This window comes from Meles meles, chromosome 10, assembly GCF_922984935.1.
Source record: "Meles meles chromosome 10, mMelMel3.1 paternal haplotype, whole genome shotgun sequence".
NCBI lineage: Eukaryota > Metazoa > Chordata > Mammalia > Carnivora > Mustelidae > Meles > Meles meles.
The window spans coordinates 42,542,576-42,565,940 of NC_060075.1; the positions used below are offsets into that span (position 1 = coordinate 42,542,576).

The window sequence follows — 23,365 nt, forward strand, 5'->3', positions numbered from 1 at the left end:
GTCTGAATATTAATAAGTTTTAATAAATTTTCCAAAAAAGAAAAGCAATAATTTATTTTGAGAATACCAAATATACATTTCCATAACAACAACAAAATTGAGCAAGGGGAATTATAACAGAAAAGAAGAGTCTGACAAAAATCAGATTTTGAGGAAAATTAAAACATATTCATGCTAAGATGTACTACAAACCTTCAACTTCCCTCATCTTTACAAAATGAGACACTCAGCCCCAAATTACCTTAGTATCACCGGAATTCTATTTCTTCCCTTAATAATTGCAATTAAAAAAAACATCATGCTACAAAGATCCAAGGTTTTTATCCATAAGTTTAAATTTCAAAGACAAACATTTGGTCTTTTCTTAATTAACTTCAAGTTCAATTTGTGCCCTTTGGAATTAAAAGATACATACATTGTACATTGTTTTACACATGGACAAAAATAATTAAGTTTCTTCTAAAATTTAAGCAACTCTAAACACTTTTGTCTACTCCTTAGTATTCTTAAAAGCCTTACATCATATACATATATATAATTGTCCAGCATTCTTAGTCTTACATAACCCAATGGAAAAAATAAAGAATGCCACCATGTAAATGATTTAAATATTTTAAATATAACTGGTATAAAAATACCTAGATTCCAGATTTAATACAACAAGAACACTAAAATGTTACAAGATTGCATGGGTATGTCCTAAATGTCGGCTTTAATGTCCCCTCACCCTGGTGTTTTTGAAAAGTTCATGTCTTAGTTTGCCTGCCCCAGCTCTTCCCTTTTCACTGAGATGAGCAATTATGTACTGATGAAACCAACTTTTATTTTCTCTATTTTGGATTCCTAGTTAATGTGCTTAAAGTATTTTAATATTTAATTTTATGAATACATGTAAGAGTAAGATACATTTAAAACTTTTTTCTTTACTCTGAACTTGGAATCTAATTTCTACTTATATCAAATTACTCTCATTCAATCAACATAGTTACTGGACCTTCACAATGTATGTACTAGCAATTAAGTACACAAAAGTTAATAAAAACAAGTTCCCTGCTTATGAAACTAAGAACCTAAGGTCAGGTAAATTAGAAGGCAATCATAACAACACAGTGATAAAATACTGTGACTTAGGCAAACATGAAGGATGGCTACAGAACAAAAAAGACAGTGGGGGTCGGGGAGAGCTTGGTCCTATTTTGAGGTCAGATCCTTCAGCTCCTGAAGGACTAGCACACCTTAGTCTGATGAGAAATATGGGTAGGTGCTGGAAAATATGGGTCTCAAGCAAACTAGCTGATAACTGCAAAGGCTCAAAAGCAAAAGGAGAGCATGATTCTATATGGGAACTACAAATTTAGTACATCTCAGTTTCAAGGTCTGGGAGCTATAGCATAGGAAACTTGAACAAAAGCCAGATCATGAAGATTACTGTTAGCTACACTAAGGAACTTAGGTTGGACTTCATCTTGAAAGCTTATGGAGAACATTAAAGGACTTGAAGCATAAGAATACACAATCACGTGCTCGCTTCGGCAGCACATATACTAAAAAAAAAGAATACACAATCACATTAATTCACATGCAGAACTGTATTCTTATTTTATTCTTATTTTACCACTACAAGAATACTGAAGATGAACTGTAAGAGTTCTCAGAATGACAACAACTTAAATATCAAAGACAAACATTTAGTCTTTTCTTAATTAACTTCAAGTTCAATTTGTGCCCTTTGGAATTAAAATATACATACATTGTACATTGTACAATGTACAATACAATCCGAAAAGCTGGTGCAGTAACCCAGGGAAAAAATTAGGACTTGAGCCAAGAAAGAAGTGAGGATGAAGAGAAATAGAAGCTAAAATTCTACTGTCTATATTAAGGTAGCCACTAACTACACGTGGCTATCAAAAAGTTGAAATTTCGCTACCCTGAAATGAGATGTGCCGTAAGTGCAAAATACATGCCAGATCTTGAAAACTTAGTATGAAAAAATTATGAAAAGTATCTTAATTTTTTTATTTTTTATCTTTTTTTTTAAAGATTTTATTTATTTATTTGACACAGAGAGAAAGATCACAGGTAGGCAGAGAGGTCAGGCAGAGAGAGGGGGGTAAGCAGGTTCCCTGATGAGCTGAGAGCCAGATAGCGGCTTGATCCCAGGACCCTGAGATCATGACCTGAGCCCAGCAGAAGGCAGAGGCTTAACAAACTGATCCACCCAGGCGTCCAAAGATTATCTTAACTTTTATAGTGACTGCATGCTGAAATAAAATTTTAGTCATATTGGGTGACATATGAACAAAAGTTAACTGTACCTGTTTCTTTTTACTTTTTAAATGTGGATATTAGAAAATCTTAAATTACATATATGACTTACAGTAATTTCTAATAGACAGTGCTAGTTAGAAATTAATGAGATGTATTTACAGGTCTCTATAACTAACCTGCAAAGTGGTAAGGCTGAGATTTCTAAATTTAGGTTTGAACAATTGGATTACAGTGATACCAATCATTAAAAGCAGGAAATCACCTGAGTTTAAGGTATTAAGTGGACTTTAGGGAGACAACTATCTAGTACACAGCTTGCATATATAAAAGTTAGAAGTTCTAGAAATGTCTAGGTGAAACAGAACATTTTAAGCCAACAACACTTAAATGGTATGAAGACCATGCATATGAATCCATATACAGCACACAAAGTGGAACCAGGCCAGAAACAATACTAACATCCCACCACCTACACAAAGCTAGAAAAAGATGAGAGATAAAAAGAATGAGGAAAAAGTAGTTCCTAGAAGCAGTTCAAGGTCAACTGTAGTGGCCTTCTTCAAGAAGTGGTCAACTGTACCAAATGCTCTGGAGTGGTCACTATAAAGATACAGAAGAATCTACTTATCATTATCAGGGACCTTTGTCATAACAGGGGAAAGAAGAAAAATGCATACTGGAAGTAAATAAACAGTGAGTAAGTGCAAGGAATGAGTATAAACAATTCCTTCAGAATGCTTATCTGTGAAGAGCAGTTAAGGTAGAACCTGGAGAGTAACAATGGGTCAAGAGAGAGTTGAAAAGGAAAGAGAGAGAGAGAGAGAGATAGTTGCACCCATTTAAATGCTAAAGATCAAGTAGACAAATGGCGGAAAAAAGGTAAATTAGGATACAGTGTTCTAGAGTGAGAGATGAGGTCTTCTCTAAGGGCAAGAGACAAAATCATATACTCATTTTAAGGACAGGAGAGGGAACAGTAAGAACCACAAGAATAGCAGGACAGACTAGGAGTCCATAGGAGACAGCCAAGCAACTCTATATGCAGATTAAAGCTGAAGACCACATATCTGTGTGAATATATCCCAGAAGCCATAGGATCTTTTTGTCCAGTAGCAATCTGCAACGTAAGTACAAGCCAATAAACTTTAAGAGTCATTTGAAACTGTTATTTTGCAGAAAGTGTGCAAAAAAGGTCAAGGGATCATGGGATCATGGGAGCAGACAAGTATAGTTGAAGTGATTTCGTGAACAAAAATGAAGAGGGCCAAGGAAATGAGATATCTAAAAGAATGTGAACTTGTGGTTAAAATGGGCCATACAATTAAGATTTTACAGGTGGTGGGGCGCCTGGGTGGCTCAGTGGATTAAGCCGCTGCCTTCGGCTCAGGTCATGATCTCAGGGTCCTGAGATCGAGCCCCGCATCGGGCTCTCTGCTCCGCAGGGAGCCTGCTTCCTCCTCTCTCTCTGCCTGCCTCTCTGCCTACTTGTGATCTCTCTCTCTGTCAAATAAATAAATAAAATCTTTAAAAAAAAAAAAAAAAAGATTTTACAGGTGGAACAGAAGTTCCAGATGATAACCACATGGGACCAGGAAAGATTTTATTTATTTATTTGACAGAGAGACAGAGTGAGAGAGGAAACACAAGCAGGGGAGTAGAAGAGGGAGAAGTAGGCTTCCCACCGAGCAGGGAGCCCGATGCAGGGCTTGATCCCAGGACCCTAGGATCATGACCTGAGCCAAAGGCAGACATTTAACCCACTGATCCACCCAGATGCCCCGACATGGGACCATTAAAATGACAGCCCAAGCACAACCCAGAAATTGGGAAGCTAAATTATTGAGTCAGATGTACATATGGGCACTAAAAATGCCCCAGAATGATGACAGAACTTGGGGAGGAAAGGAAAACTGAGTGTTTGGTGTCATCTTGAATGAATAAATAGAAACTGGCAAATTTAAAAAGGGTGAGAACGTGCTGCTGTTAAACAGCATAAGCTTTAAAGAAGCAGGGCTTTTTTTTAAAAGAAAGAACTGTCTAGAGTCTAGATCAGCACTGCCTAATAAATATATAAAATAAATCACACATGTAATTTTAAGTATTCCACCAAACACATTTAAAAACTAGAAAAAAGAATTTAACTTTAATATGTCTTATTTAACCTATGTATATACAATACTACTTCAACATGCAATCAATATAAAAATTACTGCGATTCACTTCACATATTCATTGCTCTGCATCCTTTTCTTTTGTAGTAATATCTGAAATACAGCACACTTCCTTTAGAACTAGTCACATTTCAAGTGCTCAGGATCCATGTGATTGGTGGCTCCCATACTAGATATAGATATAAAATATTTCAAGAATATAAAACTTTCCTTTGTGCCAAAAGATCTCCTGGAACGCAAAATGAAATGAATAGTAATACCCAGTACTGGGTGAGGAAGCTGGCAAATAATCACTCTCCTACATGACTGGTGAAATACAAATTTTAACCATTTCCCTGAAGAGCAATCTGGTCTTGCAGACCAAAAAGTGAGTTTTCATGCTTCCAGACTCAACACATTCCACTTCTACTTCTACACATTTATAATTTTGAGAATATATTTAAGATTTAGCTATAAGAACATCTAACAAAAGACAGTAACAGTGAAAGACTGTAAAAACCAAGTTCCAAAACAAGTGAAAGAAACAATGTATCATGCTATTCCGTTTGTAAAAATACCATGCATTATAAGTTTTAGAAGAATAAGTATGACAGTATATCAAGTGGAAAAACTGTTACTAGACAGTTGACACAATATTATGTACCTTTAAACATTCTCTTGTGTGCACAATGGAAGACAATTCAAAGGATACAGACTAGAGTGACAGCTAAGAAAATGACAAGGTAAAGAGCTCAGAAAATTCTATCCTTTAAAATCAATAAGAAGGGACACCTGGGTGGCTCAGTCTGTTAAGCGGCTGCCTTCGGATCAGTTCAGATCCCAGGGTCCTGGGAATCCAGCCCCGAATCAGGCTCCCTGCTCAGTGGGGAGTCTGCTTCTCCCTCTCCCACTCCCCTGCTTGTGTTCCCTCTCTCACTGTCTCTCTCTCTCTCTGTCAAATAAGTAAAATCTTTCAAAATAAATAAATAAATAAATAAAAGCAATAAGAAAACTCAAAATCAACTTCTTCAGAACTCTAGAAATGAACAAAAGGCTTGTAGTAATCCACAGAACGCTTACTCAAAATAAGGGGGCTGAATCTAGGTACCTTGCCTATTCTCATCTCCCCTCTCAGCTCCACAGTAGTGTTGAAAACCAAGAGCACACAATTATGGCAAAAATCAGCATCTTGACAGCAAGTGGAAGAAGGCAGAACAGGCTCTTTTATAGCCCCATTCCCAGGGCACCTGGGTGGTTCAGTGGGTTAAAGCCTCTGCCTTTGGCTCTGGTCATGATCTCAGGGTCCTGGGATCAAGTCCCGCATTGGGCTCTCTGCTCGGCAGGGAGCCTGTTTCCTCCTCTCTCTCTCTGCCTGCCTGCCTCTCTGCCTATGTGTGATCTCTCTGTGTCAAATAAATAAATAAAATCTTAAAAAAAAAAAAAAAACCATTCCCAGACAACTATCATTATTTGGCCTGTCTGGTGTTTCCCTAGAAGACTCCATAAATAACCACAAAGATAACCAGAGATTTCAGTGACAACACAATGGCGAAGAAAGCAGAATTTACAGAAAGTCACCAAACAACAAAGAGCATTAAGAAACCCCGGGAGGAGATCTGACCAGAGCTGCCATGTTGTATTATTTAAAAGGTCCAGTTTTCAAGCATTAGGAGACATGCAAAAACACAAGACATAATGTCCCATATATGGCAGGGGTGGGGGGTGGGGAATCAATAGAGACTATCTTCTAAGAACACCCAGATATTAAACAGAGGCATATTTATCTTAAATATGGTCAAAACACTAGGGAAAACCAAGTCTAAAAAACTGAAGGGACGTATGAGAATAACATTCACCAGAGACTATCAATAAGGACACATTAAGTATTAAAAAGAACTAAATAAAAATTCTCAAGTTGGAAAGGACAACTGAAATGAAACTTCAGTAGAAAGGCTCAACAATATATCTAAGCTAGCAGAAGAAGCAACAAATCTGAAGACAGACCAAAAATCACATTAACCAGTCTAAAGAAAAAATACAAAAAAGAATAAAGAAAAAATGAACAAAACCAGAAACTATGGAAGGAAAATAATCAACCATACCAACATATACATAATCCCTCAAGCTGAAGGAAAAAGGGAGGGAGGGAAAGAGAAAGAAAGGAAAAGCAAGGAAGAAGGGGCAAAAATTATGTTTGCAGAAGTAATGGGGAAAAAATTACAAAATTTGAAGAAAAACATTTTTCTACACATCAAAAGTTCAGCAAACTCAACAAACAGGATAAAATCAAAGAGATCCACAATAGAAATATCAAAATCAAACTGTCAAAAACCAGAGACAAAGAATCATGAGAGTCAGGTGACCATTACAGAGGATGCTCCATAACTATGACTGACATCCCATCAAAAACTACAGACCAGAAAGTAGAGGGATGACATAGTCAAGATGTTAAAACAAAAACTGTCAGCGAAGAGTTCAGTATCTACTAAAAGATATCTTTTAAAAATAAAGGAGAACTTAACACATTCTCCAAAAAACAAAAACTGAGAGAACTCAAAATCAGACCTGCCCTACGAAAAATACTAAAAAGAATCCTTCAAACTGAAATGGGAGGATCTTACATAGTACCTCTAAGAAATGTGTATCACGGGTACATGTAACAAGCAAATATAAAAGATAGCATAATTTGTTTGCAACTCTTTTCTTTTTTACCTATTTAAGGAACAACTTCATGAAGCAATAATTATAAAATTGCCTTGATGGGTCTATAATGTACAGAGATGTAATTTGTATGACACTAATAGCACAAAGGAAGTAAGGGGATATGAAATTATATAAAAGCAGAATTACTGTACTCTACTGAAACTAAATAGGTAATAAACCAGATTATAATGCTATAAAATCAGATATTAACTGTAATCCCAATGGCAATGCCCCTGCTAGACACACACACACTCTCAAAAGAATATAGCAAAAAAAAGGGGGGGGGGTTAAGATGGTACATTAAAAACATCAATTTAACAATTAAAAAATAATCCAGAAAGAGAAAAAAAGGAAAAAATAAACAGAACCAGAGATGCTGATAAGATATAAGATATTTAGAAAACAAATAGCAAAATGACAGGTGAAAATCTTACCTTTCAGTACTCACACAGGATTAAATATTCAATAAAGGCAAATATTGGCTGAACAGATTAAAAACCATGATTCAATCATATGGTACCCACAAGAAACACCTTTCAGAACCACAGACACAACTACCTTGAAGTAAAATGATTTCAAAAATGAAAAGAGAGCCGGAATGGCTACAACACAAACATTCAGACAAAATTCTTACCACTGACAAGGATACTTAATACTGATTAAAATATCAATTTATCGGGGCGCCTGGGTGGCTCAGTGGGTTAAAGCCTCTGCGTTTGGCTCAGGTCATGATCCCAGGGTCCTGGGATCCAGCCCCACATCGGGCTCTCTGCTCAGCAGGGAGCCTGCTTCCCTTCCTCTCTCTCTCTCTCTCTCTCTCTCTCTCTGCTTGCCTCTCTGCCTACTTGTGATCTCTCTCTCTGTGTCAAATAAATAAATAAAATCTTAAAAAAAATTTTTTAAAAAATAAAATATCAATTTATCAAGAAGCATAACAATTATAAACATATATGCCTCTAAAAACAAAGCCCCAAAATACACAAAGCAAAGACTGACAGAATGAAAGGGAGAAATAAGACAATTCAACAATAATAGCCTAACCTCAATACCTCACTTTCAAAAATGGGTTAAACAACTACAAAGAAGAGAAATAAGGAAACAGAAAATCTGAACATAGCAACTGACTTAACATATGTAGAACATTGCATCTGAAACCAACAAAATGACATTCTTCTCAAGTGCACATGTAATGTTCTCCAGGAGAGACCATACATTAGACATCTTAGTCACAATTTTAAAGGGCTAAGATCATCTACTGTGGATATTAATCATCTACAAAAGAATGAAATTATAAATAACAAAAGGAAACTTGAGGGGCACTTGGGTGGCTCAGTGGGTTGAGCCTCTACCATCCACAGGCATCATCAGGCTCTCTGCACAGCAGGGAGCCTGCTTTCCCCCCTCCCTTCTGCCTGCCTCTCTGCCTACTTGTGATCTCTTTCTCTCTGTCAAATAAATAAATATCTTTTAAAAAAAAGGAAACTTGAAAATTTGACATCTGTGGAAGTTAAACATTACACTATGACCAATGGGTCATAGAAGAAATCACAAAGGAAACTATAAAATTTGAGATTAATAATAATACTATTTTTTAAAAAGCACAACATACTAAAACTTACTGAATGCAGCTAATTCAGGGCTTAGAGGAAAAGTTATAGCTGTAAATACCTATGCTAAAGAGAGAAAATCTCAAATCAACTACCAAACCCTTATCTCAAGAAACTAAAAAAAAGAGCAAACTAGATGCAAACCAAACAAAAATAAAGACTAGAGCAGAAGTAAAATATATTTCAAACATAATACAGAAAATGAACCAAACCATAAGTTGGCTCATTGAAAAGAAGTAAATGTGACAAACCTTAGCAAAGACTAATCAAGAAAAAAACCAAAAACTCTCAACAATGAAATTCAGAATGAAAGAGGGCAACTCACTACTAACTTTACAGAAACAAAAAAGATTATAATGAAACCTTTGAATAAGTGTATGCCAATAAAGTGGATAACCTAGAGAAATGAAAAAATTCCTACAAAGACATAAACTACCCTAAACTGGCTCAAGAAGAAAAAATCTTAAGTCCTATAAACAACAAAGAAATTACAGGGGTGCCTGGGTGGCTCAGTCAATTAGGCGTCTGCCATCAGCTCAGGTCATGATCCCAGAGTCCCAAGATCAAGTCCTGCATCAGGCTCCCTGCTCAGCAGGGAGTCTGCTTCTCCTTCTGCCCCTTACCCTCTCTCACTCTCTCAAATAAAATCTTTTTAAAAATAAAAATAAAAAATAAATAAATTACATTAATAACCAAAAACCTTCCCCCAAAGAAAAGCCAAGTCCAAATGTTTCCACTAGTGAATTCTATCAAATGTTTAAAGACTGCCCAATCCTTCACAAAGTAATCCAAGAAACAGAAGAGGACAGAAGAGGTAAAACATTGCCCCATTTTACCCTGATACCAAATCAGACAAACACATCAAAAAACAACAACAGACAAATGCCCTTTACATACATGCAAAAACCATCAACAAAATACTGGCAAACCAAAACCAGCAATAAAAAAAAATAATAATAAAGTATACACCATGACCAGTGGAATTCATCTACTGATTGGTTCTACATATGAAAATTAACCAATGAAATACACCGTATTAACTAAATAAAGCAGTAACAATAACAATAACAACAACAAAAACACATGATCGGGTACCTGGGTGGCTCAGCTGATCAAGTGACTACCTTCTGCTCATGTCATCATCCTGGAACACCAGGATGGAGTCCCACATCAGGCTCCCTGCTCAGCAGAGAGTCTGCTTCTCCCTCTGACCCTCCCTCCATCATGCTCTCTCTCTCTCAAATAAATAAAATCTTTAAAAAAAGAAAAAAAAAACACATGATCATCTCCAACAGACACAGAAAAAGCACTTGACAAAAAATCCAACACTCTTTCAAGATAAACACACTTAACCAAGGCATAAAAAGGGAACTTCCTCAAGCTCATAAAGCGTATCTAAGAAAAACTCAGAGCTAACATCATACTGAGTGGTCAAAGACTAAATGCTTTCACTGTTCAGGAACAAGACAATAATGTCTAGTGCCACTCCTACTCAACACTGTTATGAAGGTGCAAGCCAAGGTACTCAGCAAGAAAAAGAAATAAAAGGCAGGCAAACCGGAAAGAAGTAAAACTATCTCTACTCACAGATAACATGATCTTATAAATAAAATACCTTAGCGAATCCACTAAAACACACACCCACACACCACAAACTAATAGTTGTAGGAAACAAGATCAACAAAAACTTACTACATTTCTATATGCTAGCAAAAAACAACAGAAAATGAAACTTAAAAAAAAATCATTTGTAATACCATAAAAAATACTTAAGAATAAATCTAATAAAAGAGCAAATATTGTGGGGCACCTGGGTGGCTCAGTGGGTTAAGCCACTGCCTTCAGCTCAGGTCATGATCTCAGGGTCCTGGGATCAAGTCCCACATCCAGCTCTCTGCTCAGCAGGAAGCCTGCTTCTCCCCCCGCCCCCCTGCTACTTGTGATCTCTCCCTGTCAAATAAATAAATAAATTCTTTTAAAAAAAAAGAGCAAATATTGCACACTGGAAACTATGAAACACTGGTCAAAAAAACTAAAGATTAAGTAAATGAAAGCTATTCTGCATTCACAGATTAGAAGACAATTTTGTTCAGATGGCAATACTCCCCAAATTGATACACAAAGCCATGTGTACCAAGGTCCCAGTTGGCTTCTTTACAGAAACTAAAAATAATCTCTAAGTCATGTGGAAATTCAAGAGACAAATACCCAAACAATCCTGAAACCATACAAAGCTAGAGGAGTCACACTTCCTAGTCTCAAAACTCATTTACAGGGCGCCTGGGTGGCTCAGTGGGTTGAAGCCTCTGCCTTCGGCTCAGGTCATGATCCCAGAGTCCTGGGATCGAGCCCCACGTCGGGCTCTCTGCTCTGCAGGGAGCCTGCTTCCTCCTCTCTCTCTGCCTGCCTCTCTGCCTAGTTGTGATTTCTCTCTGTCAAATAAATTTAAAAAAAAATTAAAAAAAAAAAACTCATTTACAAAGTTATAGTCCTCAAAACAGTGTAGTACAACCATGAGGAGAGACATACAAATCAATGGTGGAAATACACCCTTAACATTTTATGGTCAACTGTTCTACAAGGTTGCCAAGACAACTTAATAGAAAAGATTTTTTCAATATAAGATGCTAGGACTACTGGATATTCATATACAAAAGAAAGAAAATGGGTACCCACCTCACACAATGTACAAAAGTAAATTCAAAATGGATTAAAGACCTAAATATTTATAAGATCTAGATCTATAAAACTCTTAGAAGAAAACTGTGGTTAAATCTTCATGATCTTGAATTAGGAATGGCTTCCTGAATATGACACCAAAAATAAAAGCAATAAAAAAAGGTAAACTGGACTTCATCAAAATTTAAAAAGAGCTTCACAGAATACTGTCAAGAAAGTGAAGACAACCCATGGAATAGCAGAAAATATTTGTACATCATCTATCCAGTCTATTCTGGACTTACATCCAGAACATGTAAGGAATTCTTACGACTAAATAAAAAGGCAAATAACCTGATTAAAAATTGAGTAAAGCACTCAAACATTCTTTCAAAGAAGATTTATAGAAGTTGCCAGTAAACACACAAGAAGATGCTTAACATCATTAGTCATTAGAGATATATAAAATAAAACCACAATGACAGCACCTCACAGCTACTAAGATAATTTAAAAAGACAAACAATGTGAAGTGTAGACAGATTTAAGAAACTGAAACCCTCATACATTGCTGGTGGGAATGTAATATACCACAGCTACTTTGGCAAAGAGACTGATAGTTCTTCAGAAAGTTACCATACAGTTATCCTTTGATCCAGCAATTCCACTCCTAAGTATACATCCAAGAAAATCAAAAGCATAAGTCGACACAAAACTTGTACTTAAATGTGTACAACAGCATTATTCACAATAGCCAAAAAGTAGAAAGAACCCAAATAGCCACCAACGGGTGAATGGATAAACAAAATGTAGTGTTATCAAAATAATGAAATATTGTTCAACAATAAAAAGGAACAAAGTATTAATATATACTACAACATGGATGCATCTTGAAAAGCAAAAGAAGCTAGTCATAAAATATCAAATACTGTATGATTCCATTTATATGAAATGCTCACAACAGGCAAATCTATAGAGATGAAAAACAGATTAGTGGTTGCCAAGGCCTATGAAGCAGAGGGAGCAGAGCTACAGTAGACAGGGTTTCCTTCTGAGCTGATGAAAATGTCCTAAAATTAAAAACTGGGATGGCTCTATGAATGTAACAAAAACAACAGAACTATACAACTTAAAGGGGCAAATCCTATGGCACATGTGAATTACATCTCAAAAAGCTGTTATAAAAGCAGGTATGTAGTATCTACAATACATTACCTTTCACATATAGCTTGTATATCCTTTCTTACACATACATCATTTGTGTAAAAAGACAGGAAGAAACTAAACCAGAAACTAATGACATTGGTTACCCACATAGATGGGTGGAAAAGTGACAAGAAGGGGGATGGAGAATAGAGTTAAGAGATGAAAGGTGGGATGGATACTTCTGGACATACTGTTTTTTAGTGCTGACTGTTGACACCATAATAATGTTTCACATATCCCAATAAAAAACAACCCAAATCAGCCAAGATGTGAGAAGAGCTCAAAAGGGCTTGAAACAGTTAACAAATGAAACAAACTGTATTTCAAGTGAATAACATAACTCCACTGAACATGGTAAGGAAGAAAGACCACAAGTAACTTTGGAAAACAGTATTTTGACTGAACAGTTTAAAAACAAAAACAAAAAAATATACACAAATACTATTCTAGTAAGTATATCTGTAACAGCAATCCTAAAACTATAGTTATATATATACCAGAATTAACAAATACGTAATAAATTGTGGATGAGAGCCAGGTTGTTCACTGCTGTTGGAGAAAGGAATCACAAGTACAGGGAAAAAAGAGGCTAGACTGAACCTAGTGTTAGTGCAGGGTTTCTGGAACCTGAAGACAAAGTATCAGATTAGCTCAGAACTATAAAAGAATTGGTTTATCAGGATGAATTTATGGTTTTTAATATACATATACATATAAATATGGATGTATAAATATATATAAATATACAATTTCCTAGATCTATCTGCTCCAAACACCTAGAAGCAATGACACCCTAATAGCGATGAATACTTCCAGTCCTCAAATCTTGGTTTCTAAATACTATTCTCAAATAAAAGAAACTTGGTACTCTCTGGAAAAATGAATGATTCCAGGACTTAGGCAGGAAAAATACAAAATGAACCAGAAAGTAAGAAAGTGCTCCCCAAAACTGATAAGGCATGTTGAAAGGATGAATGGGAACCAAATTGAAAGAGCCCCCAGTGGTCACATAAGATTTTATTTATTTATTTGACAGAGAGAGATCACAAGTAGGCAGAGAGGCAGAAAGAGAGAGAGGGGGAAGCAGGCTCCCTGCTGAGCAGAGAGCCCGATGCGGAACTCGATCCCAGGACCCCGGGACCACGACCCGAGCGGAAGGCAGAGGCTTTAACCCACTGAGCCACCAAGGCGCCCCTTACAAAAGACCTCTAATTTAAAAATGTAGAAAACAGAAACAGAAAATCATATTAAAGCTAATAATACAGTAGTAACTGTGACAGGCAAAAATTAACAATGGACAAAAAGTACAATGAGAAATACATTATTTTAATATTTCAACAAAGGACTAGTCTCTAAAATATGAGTTACTGAGTTCAGTAAGACAAACAAACCAACTTAAAAATGGACCAAAGATTGCAAAAGACTTCCAAAAACCTATGGATGGCAAATAAGCACATGACCCTCAAAATTATGAGTCGGTAGGAAAATGCAAATTATAATCACAATGAAGTATTTCTAATTCTACTAGAGTGACTAAAATTAATAAGAGTGACCATCCCAAGTGTTGCTGAATATTTAAAGCAACTGTTCTTATGTACTATTGATGGGAAGATAAAATGTTACAACTAAATTGGTAAACAGTTCGTCAATTTCTTTAAAAGTTAAGCACAGATCTACCAATGACTTAGCCTAAGTATTTATCCAAGAGAAATGTAATCATGTGCCACCATCATTACAGCTTTTTAAAAAGTTTACAAAGAAAAAAGCCAGAAAGAAAATATATCCAAATTTTAACATAAGTTGTATTCTGCTAATGGGACTTAGAAGTAACGTGGTTTTATACTACCTTCTATTTTCCAAGTTATTACTAAAGAAAGCATTTCCATTAAAACAAAAAACAAAAGGATCACATAGAAAAGGAAGTAATGTTGACCACAAGACAGTATGCATTTTTATTTTTTATAGGTAAGTCAAGTTTTTTTTATTTTCCATTTCTGACAAGTTTATTAGAATGCAAAGGAAGAAATTATAGGAAATAATTCTTGCAAGATTTCAATCATGATGTGAACTTGAGCAAGGCAGAGAAACAAAGTCTGGAATACTAATAAAATAAGGTGGATTAATAGCTGACTAGAAGTATGTCAACTCAGCATAATTATACACCACAAGGATCCATCCTTAATTAAGCCCAGATAACATTATTCTACCCCTGGATGAAAACATAATGCTAACAACTATCAAACCTGCATATGATAAAAACTGAAAAAGATACCAAATACTTTATAAGACACACTCAAAATCCCAAATGAAGTTTAATATGGCAATATGTGTATATAAACCATGTCCTTTTTTACCACCCTGAACTGAAATCTGAAAACAAAGCCTCAGATTAGTTCAGAACTATAAAATGGGACTGCAAAAACAAGAAGTCCGTGGTGGAACACATTTCACCTCTCAATCAACAAGCTCCTCTTAAAAAAGAAAAAAAAAATGTGCTGAAGAAGCAAGATAAAACAGTAGCTCAGGAGGAAAACGCAGAAAATCTTAGTTGACATGCTCCGTAAGTCAATAAGAAATTAAAAGTCACCCTAAAAGGTAGTTTAACTCATTAACAGTTTATATAGCAAGTATAAGACAAAGATAGATTTATTCCGATCTATAATTTTAAGATCAAAAGATATTCAGTTCCTGGTGTCAGCAGGGATATGTACCAAATGAAGACAGTTCAGAGGGGAGTGACAACAATGGTCAGAGGGATATAACCCCCTGCCATAAAGAAAATGTAAAGACTAAAAGTCTCTACAAAAGACTCAGAGAAAGTTGTGTTCAGACTATTAAGTAGTAATATTAAAAAGAGAAGTTAGACTTATTTTTTTAGTCTCAAGGAGTAAATGAGAACTTCTGAATACAAATATAAAAGACAGACTTCAGATATATATACAAACAGGAAAAACACAATTAATGGTCTCAGCTATTCAAGATGAAATGTGCTTCCTCAGAAGACAGTGAGTTTCTAACACAGGCTAAATAAGCTTCATCCATCAGAAATACAACACAAGCCACATATGCAATTTTAAATTTTCCAGTAGCCACATTTAAAAAAAGAAAAGGAAGCAAGTAAAATTAATTGTAATAATATATTTTCTTTAACTCAGTATACCCAAAACATCATTTCAACATACAATCAATACAAAAATAAGACACTTTATATTCTTTTTTTCAAAGTAAGTCTTTTCAAAATCTTCTATGTATTTTACCCTTATATCAAATCTCAATTCAGACTAGACACATTTTAAGTGCTCAAAAGCCATGTATATTCATGGTTACAGAATTGGACAGGGCAGCGTTAGACAGCAACTTGACAGGTATGCTGCAGAGCAAATTAGAGCACTTAATTAGATTAAGTAACTTGATACATCTTCCAATCCTAATATCTTGTAAAAATATCAAAAGAATAACAGAAGTGGGGCGCCTGGGTGGCTCAGTGGGTTAAAGCCTCTGCCTTCAGCTCAGGTCATGATCCCAGGGTCCTGGGATCGAGCCCCACATCAGGCTCTCCGCTTCACGGGAAGCCTGCTTTCTCCTCTCTCTCTGCCTGCTTGTGATCTCTGTCAAATAAATAGAATCTTTAAAAAAAAAACCAAAAACCCTCCTTAAAAAAGAATAACAGAAGTATCAAGAACATACTCAAAATTTTCATAGGATTAACTTTATTCTATTTTAATCAGTCACTACTGTGCTTTGTACACTCATGACAGACATACACACACACACACAAACTCTATTTTACTAGAATTCATTCTGAACACAACATAGCAATTTCATTAAAGAATTCAAATTATTTCAGTATCTCTCTCCCAAACTAGCTTCTTAAAAGACATCAAAGACATTTCTCGTCAGAATATCAAATGCCATGACTCACAAAATGTTTAACTGATATTCATCCTAGTATTGCCTACCTAATAAAAATAAATCAATAAAAATATTATCCATTTTATAAAAATTTTTCTATAGCTTATCTACATTACAAACCATATAGGAAAACAGAAAATCAATTCATCTTATGGATTCTATTGTGTTAATATGTTGAAGCTCTAAGAAGGATGTGACTATATTTGAAGATAAGGCATTTAAAGAAATAATTGAGGTTAAAGGAGGAGGTCCTTACAGTAGAGCCTCAATCACATCCAACCGTTGCCCTTATAAAAAGAGGAAGAGATACCCAAGGCATCTCACTCTCTCTCCATGAACAAAGGAAATGCCATGTGTGAGGACACACTAAGAAGGCAGCTGTCTACAAGCCAGGAAGAACTTTCACAAGAAATCAAACCTGATCACACCCTGACCTTGGACTTCAAGCCTCCAGAACTGTGAGAAAATAAAAGTCTATTATTTGAGCCCCCCAATCTGTGATATTCACCCAATCTGTGGTATGACAGCCCTAGCAGAGTAATATAGTTCCTAAGAAAGTACTTTCTAAAAATTGTATTGCAGGGGTGCCTAGGTGGCCCAGTTAGTTGAGCATCAGACTCCTGATTTCAGCTCAGGTCATGATCTCAGGTTCTCGGAATCAAGCCCTGAGGCTGCTGGCTCCATGCTCGGTGGAGAATCTGCTTGAGATTCTCTTCCTCCCTCTCCCCTTCCCCAACTGTGCTCTCTCAAATAAACCTTTAAAAAAACTGTACTGCAAACCAAATTATATTACTGTTGAAATTATTCATAAATTATGATAAATATATCTGTATGTTTATAAATTTACTCTAAAACCAAAGATTTTAAGTCTGCTTTAGTGAGCTACTGAAGTAACCAAATAATGATATCTCAAAACTACAAATTCTAACTTTACCCCATAACCAAAGCCTTCAACTTATATTTCATTAGAAAAAAGAATTCTATTCAAGATCAGTACTATATATACAATAAAGCTAGAGAGCGGTAGGGAGCTCAAAAAAGCATTCCACACATCACAATACTGCAAATATTACCCCAACAACAATATAATATTAAACATGAACAATAACTGATAATACATAAAAAGTTGACTGTGCTATTACCTACTAAAAGCGTATCTTCTAGGAGTTCAAGAAAAGGGAAGGATCATCAAAGACTCAGATAACTGGGAAAAAATTCCCTGAATGAATAGTTTTTAGCTGGGCCTTCCTTAATGGATGGATGTTCAAGGTAGCCAAGAACAGCATAAGGAGAGGCAAAAATACAAAGAGTATGACTCAACCTGGGTAGAAGAAAAAAGTCCAACCAAGGAAATCTCAAAATGATTGCCTAAATTTTTAATGACAGAACACATAAGAGAATTATAAAGCATTATAAATAGAGCAAGAAATCTGAATTCCAATACCTGCTGTAACTTAGAAATACACTGTGGTGGGTAAATTAATCTTTCTGAGCCTTAGACCAAGATAAATCTTTGTGAGATTGTTGCAAGGTATATATGAAATATTTGGCACTTCACATACAATGAGTATAATAAATGGTCATTGAAGTGGTTGTGCAATAGATGACAGCTATTATTAAGGACTCTGGACTTTTATCTTAAAGATAAGTGACTCCCAAACTTGGTAATCTGAAACATCTGGGGAGCTTGATAAAAACAGATACCTGGGCCACAGCCTAGAAGTAGGGGATAAGAATCATGCTTTTAATTTGTTACATGGAATCCACTAATGACTAACTATACTTAGAACACCCATCCTTCAATTAAAAAACAATAGACTCTCCCAGCTCTACCCAAAAACTTTCAACAAAGATTTCAATTAAAGGTTTTTCCATCAAGCATAAACCTGCTTTCTTAACTCCCTTAGTCCTGGCCAGCACTACTGTTGATGGTGCATTTACCTCATATAATACATTGTATTTGCGTGTTTGTGGTATTGTTTCTGCATTTCCTCCATGTTGACCAAATATTTAACTTTCAAGAAGTTAGAGGCTGCAACCTTTCAACAAGTCTAAAATTATTCCAAAATTCGAAAAAAAAATTACATCTGTGTAATTATCATTTTAACAGCACAGCACCATGGTCAAACAAAAATTTAAGTATTTTTGATGGGTCCGCTTGCCAGTTAAGTCATTCCAGTTATCTTTCTAACTCACAGCTGAATTAAGCATCTCATAAAGTAACTCCTAGTCGTACTGGATTAGATCAACTTTAATATTCTAACACAAATCCCAAAACAGGACTGACTACAGTTCTATCACTAATTTCATCCCTTTGTGCGAAGTTCTCATGTCTCCAAACTTACACTAGACAAATACTTACTCAATTTACCCTTCTCAGCAACAAGAAAACTAACAGACTACAAGGCGTCCTTTGAGAACTAAGGTCTTTGCAAATTATAGAATGACTATATAAAAAACTTTCGCAGTTCTTTTCTATTTGCACATTATTTTAAATACCTATGGAACAGGAATCACTTCCACATAAATTTCTTTCCTTTCCACTCAGCATATCAATTCTACAGAATATAGCTGAGAACCAGAAATGGAAATCTAACTTAATGCTTAACAGATAGCAGACCTTCAATAAAAAAATGAACCAAGAAATAAAAACTGAGCAACTAAAACACAGAGATTTGTAACAGTAAACTAGATAGCTACAGACTTCAAGGAAAGAAGGTAGGTACATCCATGAGAGAAATATGTGAAAAGTTATACATTGTTAAAAAAAAAAAAAAAAAAAACTACTCATATATTGCATTATTTAATAGCCCCCTAACTCAGAGCATAAAATCAAATGTTCCTGATGGTGACATTCACAAGTTCAGTATATTCCACTGAAAGCGGGAAGTTAATCAGTTTATACATAACAAATACCTCTCTCCAATAATGTTAGAAATGTAAATGAAAACAAGTTTAAGGGACTGAACTAACAAGGAAAATAACAGGAAGGCAGAAGAGGTCTATTTAAAGATATTCTTGGGGCACCTGGGTGGTTCAGTGGGTTAAAGCCTCTGCCTTCAGCTCAGGTCATGGTCCCAGCGTCCTGGGATCGAGGCCGGCAGGGGGCTCTCTGCTCAGCGGGTAGCCTGCTTCCCTTCCTCCCTCTCTGCCTGCCTCTCTGCCTACTTATGATTTCTCTCTGTCAAATCAATAAATAAAAATCTTTAAAGATATTCTTTAAAGTACTGCTTACAATTCTAAAATATTGAAACTACAAAATGTCTCAAAATAATAAAATAGCTGCACAAATCAGGATATCAATATTGGAACACTATATACATATTAAAATAACCTGCAATAGATTAATATACCAAAATACTATATCAAATAATATACCAAAAACTATATTAAATATTAAGTGAATAATATCCTGGTTTTGTATAAAATTTAAGAGTTTACAAAGTACTTTTATTTATATTACCTCATAATATATAATTCACACCAGAGGTTATCAACTCTGGTTGATCAAAATTATCTGAAATACTTAAAATGCAAATTTCTGAGCCCCACCTCATACCTAGTGAACTAATAAGCTTCCAAAGGTGTTAAGCACTGGAAGTGTTTTCAATGTCTGACCAGGGTTAAGAACCACTAATCACTAATATACCACTAATTAAAACCATGAAAAAAAATATAATTAAGAAAGAACACAAATTAACCATCAGCAATTGAAATAATTAAATGGCTGATGGTTAATTCAGCCTGGTTAATTTGTTCAAATTCATCATAAAATCAACTAAGCATATCTACTAAAACTTCTTAAAATGGTTCATTCATTACTAAAAAAAACTTATTTGTATAAATCAACTTACATCCCAAAATGCTACATGTAACAAATTTTTACAATGCTACATGTATTACCCTGGTTACTTTAATAATAGCATAAACAGAAAGCACTGAGATAAAATTACTATGAAGATTCTGCCTCCTTGTACACATATAATGATCTCACAAAAAGTATTTACAGTATTCTCTGAAATTAACAATACATACCAGAATCTTTCCCATAAAGAAAAAAACTCTAATTACAATCTGTATAGGACAATTTGAACATTAAGGATACAAACTGTTACTCATGTAAAGAAACACTAGTGTGACCCTTAATGTGAAAGACCCAATGCTATGAAATATATCAGTAAAAAGTTTAAATAAGGGGCGCCTGGGTGGCTTAGTGGTTAAAGCCTCTGCCTTCAACTCAGGTCATGATCTCAGGGTCCTGAGACCAAGCCCCACATCCGGCTTTCTGCTTGGCAGGGAGCCTGCTTCCCCCCCCCACCCCGCCCCTCTGCCTACTTGTGATCTTTGTCTGTCAAATAAATAAATAAAATCTTTAAAAAAAAAAAAAGTTTAAATAAGTAAACATGTTAGTAGTACTTAAGAAACTGGTGACCTCAGTCTCTCTAACTCTGAAGGACACTGAAGTTTCACACAAATCATTTTATTTCAATTTCCTTCAGCTCTGCTCATCAAACCACAAATACCAGGTCTTTAAAAAAATAGTATCAAAAGGAGCGCCGGGTGGCTCAGCTGGTTAATAATCCAACTATTCCACTCAGGTCATGATATCAGGGTTTTAAGATCCAGCCCTGCAATAGTTCTCCACAGGCAGTGGAGCCTACTTAAGAGTCTCTCTCTTGGGGCACCTGGGTGGCTCAGTGGGTTAAAGCCTCTGCCTGTAGCTCAGGTCATGATCCCGGGATCCTGGGATCCAGCACCACATCGGGCTCTCTGCTCAGAGGGGAGACTGCTTCCCTTCCTTTCTCTCTGCCTGCCTCTCTGCCTACTTGTGATCTCTGTCTGTCAAATAAATAAATAAAAATCTTAAAAAAATTTTTTTAAAAAGACTCTCTCTCTCCCTTTACCTCTGTCCCTCTCCCCAACTCCTAAAAAAGAAAAGAAAAAAAAAAAAGTACCAACAAATTTACTAACCAGACTACAGTATAGCTTTTGATCAATATGGTGGATTTCGTTAGTAAATACGAAAATTCAAAGCACAAATGAATAAATTCACAATAATCTTAAAATTTTTGTTTCCCATCCTAAAGGTCTCTCTTAGTATTAAGACTACCAGACATGTATACTTAGATGTTCTCCAGGCCTCTCAATTTCATGTTCTAAATTACCTCTTTCAATATATGATACCTACCAATCAGCTATTTACTCAGGTTCAGACACTCTGGATTCATTACTCCCCACCAATATCCCCTCACAATCATCCCCTACACTTCATGTCCTTTGACACTATCCTAGTTCTGTCCTTCATCTTTTTTTTTTTTTAAGGATTTTATTTATGCATTTGAGAGCCAATGAGTATGCAATGGGAAGGGGGTAGGCAGAGAGAGCAGCAGATTCCCCACTGAGCAGGGAGTCCAACATGGGGCTTGATCCCAGGATCCTGGCATCATGACCCAAGCCAAAGACAGATGCTTAACCAACTGAGCCACCCAGGCGCCCTTGTCCTTCATATTTCGTCCTAGGACTGCTATGTTAACCTCCCTCAATTCGCTGGCCCCACCTTGGTGTTCTAGCTAATCCTACTGGAATTACCATCATGATGTTCATGGTTGCCATTCTTCTTTTAAAATCCTTCAATAAAGAATTTTTTTTTAAATATTCAGTACAGGACACTAGATCTCTACTTACCAGTCTAGTTCCATAAACTACCATGAGTTCTCAGCCTACAATAAGTATCCTTCCTCCTCCTCTGCCTAATCACTCCTATTTACCTTTAAAGATTTACCTTTCCCAGTTTAGAAAAGGTATCCTGCTCTATATTTTCACTGTATGCTCTACATACCTTTAAATCATATCACAAATGATTTACTAAGTAAATGCCAGGTAGGGAAAAGTGAACAAAACACAGTCCTTGACTTTAAGAAACTTAAAAATAAAGGCAGAAAAGTAAATACTCAATTGCCATATAGTCTGATAGTTTTTTTTTTTTTTAAGTTTATTCATTTCTTTCAGAGAAAGAGAGAAAGAAGGAGCACAAGCAGGAGGGGCAGGGAGAGGGAAAGAGAACCTCAAGTAGACTTGGAGATCAGCACAGGGCCCAACACAGGGACCAATCCCATGACTCTGAGACCAAGACCCAACTGGAAACCAAGAGTCAAATGTTCAACTGACTAAGCCACCCAGGCACCCCATGGTAACTTTTTTTTAAAGCTACCATCTGCTCAATATATGAGGCTAAGAACTTGCCACGTTATCATCTAATTCCCATTTAATTATCTAATAACTTTGTGATTCCCACTTTACAGAAGAGGAGGCAAAATTCTGTTATTTGCCCAAGATTCAGTTAAGATTTAGACATGCAAATCCAGGTCTAACTCCAGAACTAAGCTCTTAATCACCTTCTATTTCGACTGTCACAGCACTTAACTCAGTATCCTCAGTGCCCATCACACAGCACAAGGCACAAGACATGTTTGCTAAATGAATTAACTTGAGTGGTGAAGTCCTAGGCTAGTAATGACTTAACATCAATACTACAACTTTATCTGATAATGTCTTGTGTCAAAGGGTTCAGGAGTTCTGATTTACCAACACATGTGAAATAATCAATGTCCCAAGTTACTCATATAGTTTATAATAGCAAAATACTGAAAATGAATGTCTTATCAGAAAGGGACATGTTAGGGGCGCCTGGGTGGCTCAGTGGGTTAAAGCCTCTGCCTTCAGCTCAGGTCATGGTCCCGGGGTCCTGGGATCGAGCCCCACATCGGGCTCTCTGCTTGGCAGGGAGCCTGCTTCCTCCTCTCTCTCTCTCTATGCCTGCCTCTCTCCCTACTTGTGATCTCTATCTGTCAAATAAATAA

The 23,365-nt window shown here is 36.0% G+C and overlaps 1 protein-coding gene across 4 annotated transcripts in view; it reads right to left on the reverse strand.

The window, feature by feature from the left end:
- The window catches only part of SEPTIN7 (septin 7), a 115,311-nt gene that overhangs the window by 84,358 nt on the left and 7,588 nt on the right, over window positions 1-23,365 (reverse strand). For 2 of the 4 annotated variants that reach the window (XM_046020723.1, XM_046020721.1), the window contains exon 2: window positions 11,982-11,986. The exons of the other annotated variants lie outside the window; for them this stretch is intronic. In XM_046020723.1, coding sequence (XP_045876679.1) covers window positions 11,982-11,986 — 5 coding nt within the window. The remainder of the gene's footprint in view (window positions 1-11,981; window positions 11,987-23,365) is intronic. 4 annotated transcript variants of the gene reach the window in all.